The sequence below is a fragment of the Xyrauchen texanus genome, chromosome 1 (genome assembly GCF_025860055.1).
Source record: "Xyrauchen texanus isolate HMW12.3.18 chromosome 1, RBS_HiC_50CHRs, whole genome shotgun sequence".
Classification (NCBI taxonomy): Eukaryota; Metazoa; Chordata; class Actinopteri; order Cypriniformes; family Catostomidae; genus Xyrauchen; species Xyrauchen texanus.
Genome location: NC_068276.1, coordinates 54238568 through 54250156, shown reverse-complemented (window position 1 = coordinate 54250156; position 11589 = coordinate 54238568). Strand labels below are relative to the sequence as shown.

General features: G+C 37.3%; 1 protein-coding gene across 1 annotated transcript in view; it reads right to left on the bottom strand.

The window, feature by feature from the left end:
• Positions 1–594: 594 nt before the first annotated feature.
• Positions 595–11589, bottom strand: part of LOC127649234 (PH domain leucine-rich repeat-containing protein phosphatase 2-like) — an 81725-nt gene continuing 70730 nt past the window's right edge. Inside the window, exons 12-19 of the mRNA XM_052134246.1 lie at positions 11363–11518; positions 9165–9365; positions 8609–8771; positions 6880–7010; positions 6570–6683; positions 3493–3687; positions 2788–3019; positions 595–1863 (exon numbers count right to left, since the gene is read on the bottom strand). Of these exons, the coding sequence (XP_051990206.1) occupies positions 595–1863; positions 2788–3019; positions 3493–3687; positions 6570–6683; positions 6880–7010; positions 8609–8771; positions 9165–9365; positions 11363–11518 (2461 nt within the window). The remainder of the gene's footprint in view (positions 1864–2787; positions 3020–3492; positions 3688–6569; positions 6684–6879; positions 7011–8608; positions 8772–9164; positions 9366–11362; positions 11519–11589) is intronic.

Sequence of the window (11589 nt, the reverse complement as noted above, 5' to 3'; positions counted from 1 at the left end):
CAACCACTCTTTTCCATTAATGGAGCATTGGATGTTTTCATCAGGTTGGATGGGAAAGTGATCCATTTGACCCTCCACTGAATAATCCCTCACGGACTTCAAAAGTGCTAAACACCACTGACCAGACACCATATTGGAAGGTAGGAGAGAGATACTGCACATACACCAGATTAGTAAAGGCTCAGAGAACCTCAACCATCTTCAAGAGGCACTTTTCTCAACTTTTGGTCTCAGTTTAGCTTGTATCGTTCCACCAGAAGGCAAATGTAATCTTTGAAACCTATTTTAGTCAGTGGCTTTTGATATAAAGGGCAATATCGAAAATGAGCTTGCACATGGTGATGTATGAGGTACTCCAGTTCCATGCTGTAGTTTTTGGTCAGGAATAGCTCATGTATTTCCTGAAACGTGTGCCCACTTCCAGTCTGTGGCCTGGATGCATATCAGCCCAAAAATGCACATGCAGGTCACCCACGCATGATGACAACGCTAAAGAAGAACTGGAATTTTGCGAAGGCAGCAAGAGCGTGCTAGCCTCTTTGATGTGGCACAATGATGTGAGGATGTTCCGAAGCCGCTGTCCTCAAGCACCGACTACAGAGCTGTGTCGTATACGTCCTGTTTCAGGATGATGGTGGGATGGAGACCAGAGACGACTGGGTTAGGGTGGTCCCAGTTTGGGTCTCTTGCTGAGGGAGGTGTTGAAGCAGGTGGTGGCCCTGGAACTACAGGGCTCTGGCCTCTCAGCTGCTCTCTAACATCCTGTTCCAGACTAGGGGGTATAATCAACTGGTCTTCCGGGTCTTGCTGTGCTGGTGCAGCAAAATATCCTGATTTCTTTTTGGGTGCCTCGAGTGCTACTTCAATGATGTTGTGGCTTTCCTCCAGAGCAACTACGGAGCCATTGGAGAGCTTTTTCCCAAAGAGGCTGGAGGTGGATGGGGACTTCTTCAGATCAGAGATCTCTCGACCACACACCGCCAACAAGCAACCGTTGGTGGCCGAAACCACCACACTGTTTTGTCGGCGCATTTTGTTGTTGGGATAGTCCGATCCCCGAGAGTCATGACGGCCGTCCTGGTCTTTAGGGCTTTCAGGTGGTCCAGAGCGCAGCTGGAAAGCACAGCAATGAATATCCACCTCCACTTCGAGTTTACTCCCGTTTGAGATGACACCCTCTAGGGGAGCCTCGTCATCACTGTCCAGCCCATTATCAGACTGGTTGCTAGAGAAGGTGGCACTGGAAGGTTGCCGTTGAAAGAGAGCTGTGTGAGTCCCAGGCCCCAGGCTCGTCAGTGGCCCCGTGTTACACAACGTAAGAGGGTGCAGACTACAACGACGTTCTGGACGTGCATTTGGCCCTGAAGAGGGGTGCTCATCCGAGGCCGTGGACCCAGCCTCGCTGCCCACTTCCGAGGCCGACATCTCGCTGTTCAACTCTGAGGCAATACCACAGCTGGATGACGGGGTGGCTGGATCAGCAGGGGACACAGAAATTGGTAAAGGTGTCAGAGCAGGTGGTCCTCGGGTATCTGTGGTCAAGAAAGAAGGCTCGCACGTACAGCTGTCTTCCCCAATATGCAAAGCTACTACTACAGCTCCAACATTATCCCGACACCCATAGCTCTGCGCCAGCGTGCATAGCTTTTTGGCAGCAGCGCGGGGTTCTCTGACGGCAAGCACAGTGCTCACTGCCTCCTGGTACGAGACCTTCTGGAAGAGTGCTTTGTTTCCAAGGATCAGGAACTCATCTTGGGAACACAGAGGCTTGGTGTGCACCCAGGGTTTGGGAAGCACCCAAGGAAAAAGGTAGGAACAGCCAAGTAACCGCGAGCAGCATGTCACCCCACTCACCTTGTTGTCCTACAGCACAAAAGGATTAAAAGACAATACAATGAACACAAATAAGCTTTTGAAAATAATTAATCAAAGTCATGCTGATTAGAGCTTAGGCCTGGGTGATATTGAAATGTTGATGATATAATTTATATTTTCTTGTTAGCAATATAAAAATAACCAACATCAATGTTTATAATGTCTTTCAAGACCATTCCTGTAGACTAGTTTTGCTTCGTTTTTTTACTTCCATCTCTGATTTAAATCTTGGTAGCAAAAATTGCGATAAAGCTTGGAAGTTATTTAAGTGAATATGTTCTTTTGAACTGTCCAGTTAAAAATATTGATTCAGTGATTGATCATTGCTCAAATATTTTCATGGAAGACCCCATATGGTATTTTACATACTTAAAAAAAATAATAATAATAAAATAAAAAATAAATAAATATATATATATATATATATATATATATATATATATATATATATATATATATATATATATATATATATGTAGGTAATTATTGCTGTTTATTACTTTTGATTCATATATCAGCAAATATGAAATAAAAATGATTAAATGTCATTCTTCCATGAGCTCATATAGTGAAAAACTGTGGTACATTTTTTGGATTTCACTGTACAATTTCTTCTAGCTTTAAACATTTTGAATCTATGAGGTATCAATGGATGTTTAGAAAAAAATTATTGAAAAACTAAAATTAACCCCTTTATGCTTTTCAGAGAAAATACATAAATATCAAGTTATACTGTAGGGCAAACCAGGGCTAGTTGTCACTTTGATATATATATATATTTTTTCTTTTTCTTTTATAATTTTTTCTTTTTGCTATATCATCCAGCCCTTGGGTTAATAACTGCCAAAAAGAAAAACAGAGTGAAGCATTTGCCATTTCGCTTCAAGGTTTGGACTGAGAGAAAGTCAATACCTCAGTGATGATAGCTTTAGCCATTTTGATACGCTCCATCTCCTCAGCACTCTGTTCTAGGCTGAAAACCTTTGACAGGGCGAGAGGTTGCCCATTACGACACAGCACAGCCTGACAGGTACCAACATTGGCCACAGTGAGGCTGAAGTAGCTGCCCAGTTCGGAGGACTCACGATGGATGTAGCAGAGCAGAGCAGAAGCACCGAGCTTCTGGCCTGCCATACCAAGTTTCCTGCAAAAATATGCAACAGCAACAAGAGAAACACTTTTATTATTCATGTGGCTAAGAATCTGGACCAAAACTCGGTGTGAACTAGTTGTATGTAACTATTTATTCCCTAACTATTAAATAAGATAAATAAGGTATTCATTCTGTTGAACTTCATGTTAGGAATTAAAAATACATTAGGGCGAGTAAATTATCACATAATCTTCACTTTTGGGTGAACTACACCTTTAACAAGCATTATTACATAAACTTTACATATTACATTTAGTAATTAATTTATTACAAAAAATAGAAATTTCTTATTTTTCATATATATATTGATATTTCAATCAATTAGCATGAACTACTTTCTGTTAAGCACATGTAAGTGAAAATATATAGGCCTGGAATTGTAGGAGAAGCCTAAAATTGTGTTTTCTGACCTTTTTTCATATATAAACACTTACTGTAAGTCAACTTTAGTATGCAAAACACACCTATGAGAGGTTAGGAAAGTGTTGCACATGTACACACTGTCCACACCGGAGTGCTGTATTTCCTCTGCCAATACATCTCCCATGGTGCACTGCAGAAGCCTGGAAATTTCCTCATTACGATCCCCATCAAAAATCCCGTAAGCAGCCTCCTGACTGTCCCCGAAGCGATCCACAGCCAGCACAGACACACACAACCTGCCACCCCCCAGGTGAAAAGACAAGATATCATCAACCACAACAAATGCTCCTCACAAAAACAAAACCCAAACGAAATGTTACAATGTGTTCAATATCATATAACAAATACAATTAATTGAATGGTAATGTATGCAAATATATAGGTACATACACAAACTCTCTTTGACAAACACACTAATGCACCCCACCTCGGTGGATGAAGAGTACCAAGTGGATGCAATATTTGAGACTGTGGAGGTAATGCCTTTCACAGGGGGAGCTGAGCACACCGAGGTCACATTAAACATGTAGAAACTAAAGGGTTTAAGCCTATGGGAAGCATGTAAACCAGATCCCCCACTGCTTCTTGCCCTTGGGGAGCTACTGTGAAAACCAACAGTAGGATTAAACTATCTGAGAATTCTTAGCGTTCAAGATATTTACTTATTTACTTAGTTCACCCAAAAGTTAATATTTTCTCATCATTTACTCACCCTCATTCCATCCAAAATGTGAATGGCTTTCTTTCAATCAATCAATCAATCAAATTTTATTTGTAGGGCGCCTTACAACAGCCAAAAGGTGCACAAGGCGCTTTCCAGTAAAAACATCAATAGACAACAGTATATAAAAAACATAAGTGTACATAAAAATAGCAATCTTTCTTCTGCTGAACACAAACGAGGATTTTTATAATAATATCTCAGCTCTGTTAGTCCATTCAATGCAAGTGAGTGAATGTTGGCCAGAACTTTGAAGCTCCAAAAAGCCCATAAAGGCAGCATAAAAGTAATCCATTGACTCCAGTGGTTAACCTGTTAATACACAATCCTCCCGCACGCGGTGGTGATGTCACTCTGCTTACATTTAATATATAATTTACCATCTATAAATGTAATTACTGTTAACAAATTATACATTTTTTCAAAGGTCTAAGGGTTCAACATTGATATCCGATCTCTGTTTCACGATAGCAATCGTCCAGAAACAGCAATTTAGTTATTTGTACCAGGAGCACAAATGAAAACATGCAATATGAAAACAGGACTTCATACCTTTGTTATGAAATCGCGATCGCCAGATGAATCCAGTTCGCCACACTTGGGTCAATTGTCCATGACAAGCGTTCATTGAAAAACATCCAATAGCACTTTTTGTCCATAAAAGTGATAAATCTGGGAAATATTGATATATTCTCCATTGTTTACATGCGATCTTGCCTGAAAGAATTACCCTTTGTCATCGTTCTTCAACAAACTATGCAATCTGAGCAGCATTCATGTTGTAAAACTGTATATTATTGTATATATTAGAGTCTCATAAACAAAATGAGCCTGTCTCCAAAGTCGATTTTTAAAAATGCGGCATAGTTTTATTTATAATAGCCAAGCAGTGCTGTCAGATTTTGCGTAGTCTTGAAAGGCGGAGCCTTCATTTTACTCTGAACGCTTCAAGTGATTTTACAGAGACAAAAGCTTGACCTCATTTTTTGTTAGATCATCTTCAAATTTGAAACGTAACTTCTTTAGACTCGTGGCTTTGAGAACATTGTATTTCTGGGTTGTTTTGGCACTTTTATTATTGTTTTTTTAGATTATAAAAACATGTTCAGCACAAAATATTTCCATTACTATAAAGTTCAGCTTCTCTAACTTAAAAAAATACATATATTAATTCTTGAAACTTGGGAAATAAAGCCCAAAGTGTCTTCTTTCAAAAGATACTACAACTGTGTCCATAGTCCACAGGGTCCAGTAAATACAACCATTTATACATACATTCAGGTATGTCATTTTCACATGGTTTGTGCTCAAAAAGAGGGTGCGTATGAACAGGTTAAATTCATGACTTCTGAAGCGATATGATAGGTGTGGGTGAGAAACAGAAAATGTCCACTTTTCATTCTTCTTTTTTTTTTGTCAATTCACATTTTTCATGTATATCGCCATCTACTGGGCAGGAGGAGAATTTATAGTAAATTGAATATTGATCTGTTTCTCACCCACACCTATCATTCTTCACACCTATCACTTCAGAAGACATGGATTTAGCCACTGGAGTCATGTGGATTACTTCTATGTTGCCTTTAAGTGCTTTTTGAAGACTCAAAGTTCTGGCCACCATTCACTTGCATTGAATGAACCTACAGATCTGAGATATTATTCTAAAAATCTTTGTTTGTGATTTGTGGGGAAAAAAAAAGTCATACACATCTGGGATGGCATGAGAGTGAATAAATGATGAGAGAATTTTCATTTTTGGGTGAACTATTCCTTTAACTCAGTGGTCAACTGATAATGGTGATATCTAGAAAGCAGAGTTGTCAATGGCTTGTATTAAGCAGATATAAACAGTATATACACACAAATATACTGTGCATACTGTATATATGATGTAATATGATGTTAGTGAATGAGAAAATAGCTGTAATTAAATTTAATACTTCAACAATTATTTATTTTATACAATATTAATTCTAAATTTGCTCAAAAGTATTTGCAAATAGAAGATGTGCATTGTAAAAAAAAAAAGGTAGTTTTGTGTCTGAATTCTGATTGGATAAGCCACATTTTAAGCATGGATGGGAATCATAAGGAATTTAATTTTCATTGTATTTACTTTTCTAAGCAGTCTGTTACCAAGTGATGAAATCTGTTCATGTTTTAACAGAACAGATTCTTTCAAATGGTGTGTTCACTTAATTAAAATATTTTATTAATTAATTAATTTCTATAAAATGGAGACAGATGTTCTGGAGGTTGCTAGGACATAGTTTAGGCATTGCTAAGGTGTTCCTAAAGATTGTATTACCCAGATATAACATATCCAAACAGCCCAAATACACAAAAACACTAATTCTTTCCATATATGTCAGTCTCATGTCTCCAGCTGTTGCTCACTTGTTTCTTTGACCACACATCTCAGCATAGCCGTGATCCCACAGGGGGGGCGAGCCCTGAGCATCTCCTGTGGTCACAGCTGGCTTCTGGTCCAGCTTCAAAGTACTTATATTACTGGAAGAGATTGGAAGACAGAGAGAGAGAGAGAGAGAGAGAGAGAGATGGTAGACAAGTGGGAGAAAAATAGCAATTAAACACCTGGTTCTGACTGTATCAAAACAGCTTATTAATATTCATCAGTTGCATAATGAATAGAGACAGGTTTGTTTGACCTGTCCAGTACAGAGGACTGCTGTTTGTAGTGGCTCACCTGAAGAGGTTGAGGGTTTTATGCTCCAGTATGAGGCTACTGTTGCCGGTGAGGTCCAGCTCTTGCAGTGTGGAGGGCAGAGAGTCCGGCAACAGGATTTCTGTCTGTTCATTACAGCTCACATCCACTAGCTACACACACAGCAAACACAGCACATCATAATGGATACATGCACTTAATAATGTTCACTTCGATGTCTGAATGGGGTGCTAAATGTGAAATAAAGCATGTAAAAAAAAAAGGCTCAATTTCAACAAATTTATCTAATTAAGCATTTAAAGGAATATTCCGGGTTCAATAAAAGTTAAGCTCAATCGACAGTATTTGTGGCATAGTACTGATTACAACAAAAATGCATTTTGACTTGCCCTTCCTTTTCTTTAAAAGAGCAAAATCCAGGTTACAGTGAGCCACTTATAATGGAGGTGAATGGGGTTACCGTTAAAATACTCACTTTTTTAAAAGTATAGCCACAAGACATAAATGGTATGCATGTAAACATGAGTTTAGTTTTATAAAATCACTCACTAACCTTTTCTGTGTGAAGATCTAGCCAATTTTACAACTTCGTTGCCATGACGATGTAATGTCAACAAACCCTAAAATGCTAAAATGACTTCAAAACTTTACAGCTCAAATAACACATGATTTTTTAAATAATTAATTTGAGCACTTTTATAAAATTATAAGCTTCACATTTCTGACTTTAAACCCTCCAAAATTGGCCCCATTCACTTGTAAGTGCCTCAAAGTAACCTTGATTTTCACTTTATTTAGAGAAAAGGAGGGACGTCGAAATTCATTTTTGTGGTAATTAACATTGGCACAAATGCTGTTGATTAAGCTTAACTTGATTTGAACCCAAAATATTCCTTTAAAAAAAAAATCACATTTATGAATTAATGGTAAAAAATATATAAAACTAAGTATTAAATGAAAATGTAAATCTTTTATATAAATATCCTTTAATATATTATAAAAATAATATATTTTAATATTTATATATATATATATATATATATATATATATATATATATATATATATATATATATATATATATATATTTTTTTTTTTTTTAAATAATTGTAATTTTTTAAACAAATATAATTATTAAAAAATATAATTATTAAAAATTAAATTATTTAATATTTATATATATATATATATATATATATATATATATATATATATATATATATATATATATATATATATATATATTTTAAAATAATTTTAATTTTTTAAACAAATATAATTATTAAAACTATGTACATAAAAATTATTTAACATTTAGCTGATCATTCAATGAGGTGAAAAAGTTTTGAAAATTCATTCACCATTGATCAATTCTGCCATGGGGCATCACGAATTTGCATGTTCAAATGTTTAGCAAGATTTCTTTTTAGGTTTCACATTTAGATTTAATATTTCTCTTTAAGACTTCAGATTTAGATTTCAGATTATGATATACATTTGCAGTACAAAATCATAAATGTATAAAAAAAAAATGACAATTAATATGGTTGATACAACAGTTTATGTCTATACAATTATAGCAGCTGTTGGTTCATATAGATACAATTAGATGAAATAAATATAAAAATAGATGAACTATGCATTTATATTGTTTATATTGCTACCTCCAAACTCTTTGGTTGACCCTTAAGATCTTTACGCATGTTCTTTCACATGTCACTTCATCGTGTGTCACATAAACACATACGGACCTTGATCTCGGGCAGGCTGAGGACCTCAGGGAACACACTGATATGGTTGGAGTGGGCAATGAGGGTGTGAAGTCTCTTACAGCTGGACACAGTGGAGGGGATCGTTTTCAGCTTGTTCCCACTCAGATTCAATTCCTCCAACACCTCCAGTTTACTGAGTTTGCTACAAGCATAACACAGAGGCTTATTCAGAGAGGGACAACAGCACTGCAAAAGGGATAGTTCACCCAAAACAGAAACTTCTGTCATCATTTACTCCTCTTTGTGTTGTTCTAAACCTATATGTCTTTCTTTCTTCCATGGAACACAAATTAGCTTTAGTCACCATTTACTTTCATTGCATAATTTTTACATCCAATGAAAGTGAATGGTGACTGAGTCTAACGTTCTGCCTAATATCCCAGAAAGTACGATTTTTTTGTTTAACTATACAAATAATATAATGCATATTTTTAGGGTTACATATGCTTAAAAGAGTTAGGATGTCAAATTTCTCCCTCCCATCCCAAAAGTGGGAGTATATTACATCAAGGTCTCCTAATTAAGGTATAGGTACCTAGCGGGAAAGGACAGCAGTTGGTTATAAGCCATATGCAAGACACGCAGGTGCTGGTGCCCAACCAGTAGAGCAGCGCTGTTTTCATTCAGGTTATTTCCTGTGAGATAGAGCTCTTGCAGGGTGCTGAGGCTCTCTTCTGATTGGCTGCTTGGCGGGATTGTCTCCAGTGCATTGGCGGACACATTCAGATACTTTAAACTAATAGACAAGAAGAAAAAGACAAAGTTAAGCGATAAGCCCCAGTATATTCATAGCGAAGTTCTTCTTCGTTCTACGCTCAGAGCCAAAAAGGAGCTCGAAACTGTTTGCAAAAAAGACACCTGCCACGCCACACCACTGGGGGCGGCATTTAGAAGAGCATCTAAATATGAGGATGCACAAGTCTACATGTAAAAATGTAACTTATGTGACATTAAATGTGTTATCAATGATTCATACCTTATTCTATGAGTAGAATTCACACAAGATCAGTAAATGAAGCTGTTTTAACTACTCGATGAAGATTTAAAGTAATTACTCTATATATATATATATAAGCAGTATATCAAACAACAGAGTGAATGGGCACTTAAAGAGTAATTCAATAGATTTGATTATTTTTGTAGGCTAATTAAATAAATAAACAAATATTGGAAAATGGAACTACATGAACATTCATACAGATGTAGGTAAGTTTGGCTAATAACACGGCACAACGGTGCGTTTATGTTGACTGATGTAAACCGACTGAACAACGTAACAGAATTAGTTGTTGGCCTCAAAGTAGGTGGAGCTCCAGGTCAAAACTACTGATGACTTGGACCAATAGCAGTAAAAAGGTGTTTAGTAGCTGGTACAAAGTTTTCCTGAAAGTCTACGCTGACGAGCTGTTACTTACAAACCACCAAACTAATAAAAAAAAAAAACAGCTCAATGGGGTTACGATCCATAACACTCTTTTCCAATGATCTGTTGTCCAATGTCTGTGTTTCTTTGCCCACTCAAACATTTTCTTTTAGTTTTTCTGTTTCAAAAGTGGCTTTTTCTTTGCGGTTCTTCCCATAAGTCCTGCACCCCTGAGTCTTCTCTTTACTGTTGTACAATAAGCTGGAGTTGAGCAGGTAGAATTCAATGAAGCTGTCAGCTGAGGACATGTGAGGCGTCTGTTTCTCAAACTAGAGACTCTGATGTACTTATCCTCTTGTTTAGTTGTACATCTGGACTTCCACATCTCTTACTGTCCTTGTAAGAGCAGTTGTGCTTTGTCTTTGAAGACTGTAGTGTACACCTTGGTATGAAATCTTCAGATTTTTTTACAATTTCAAGCATTGTATAGCCTTCATTCATCAAAATAATGACTGACTGATGAGTGTCTAGTGAAAGCTGTTTCTTTTTTGCCATCTTTGACCTAATAATTGACCTTAAGATGAGCCAGTCTATTGCATACTGTGACAACTCAAAAACAAACACAAACACAATGTTAAGCTTAATTTAACAAACTAAATAGCTTTCAACTGTGTTTGATATAATGGCAAGTGATTTTCTAGTCCCAAATTAGCAATTTAGCATGATTACCAGAATAATGTGTTGGAGTGATGGCTGCTGGAAATGGTGTCTGTCTAGATTTGATCAAAAATGACTTTTTTTCAAATAGAGATGGTGCTGTTTTTTTTTTTTACATCAGTAATGTTCTGAATATACTTTGTGATCGGCTGAATGCCACTTTGGTGAATTAAAGTACCAGTTTCCTTCCAAAACAGCTAAATCTGTACATTATTCCAAACTTTTGGCTGCTAGTGTAGGACACAATCAGTGTTTGGGATTGATGGTTGTCTGTGCATGTGTGATAACTGTATTTAGAACTCTAAAACTGCACTGACAAGTCTGTAGTCTGTTCACCACGTCACTGGTTGTGGGAATATCCTAACAGATCATATAAAGTGCTAATTATCGCTTCCAGAGAGTTCCCTGGTTTGATATGTTCCTGTAAAAGGATGCAAGATGTGATAAAGTGTTCAAGCAGCAGGACTGAAGACCCACAGAGCAGAGAGAGATGCCACTTCAGCCTGCACTGCTCCTGTCATATACAGCCAGTGCAAGAAACAGAGAAGGAAAAACTGAGGGAGAAAAAAACTCTTTGAGAATGGGGGAAAAAAGAGAGCACAGCCCGGAGAGCAAAAGGAACAGAGAGAGGACAGAAGGAGGGAGTGACCTACTTTAAGGCCTTGTAGAAGAAGCTCTCTGGCAGTTCTTTTAACTTGTTGTGCTGCAGGTCAAGTGTTTCCAGCGGTATGTGGTCGAGCAGGTCAGGCAGTCTCTCCAATCTATTGTTGCCTGCCAGCAGTTTACGGAGACTCAGACTGCTAAGTAGTCTGAAAAGGAGGGATATTGAAAGAATTAAATGAAAGGAATCGGCCTGTAAACATATTCAGTCTTGAATGAG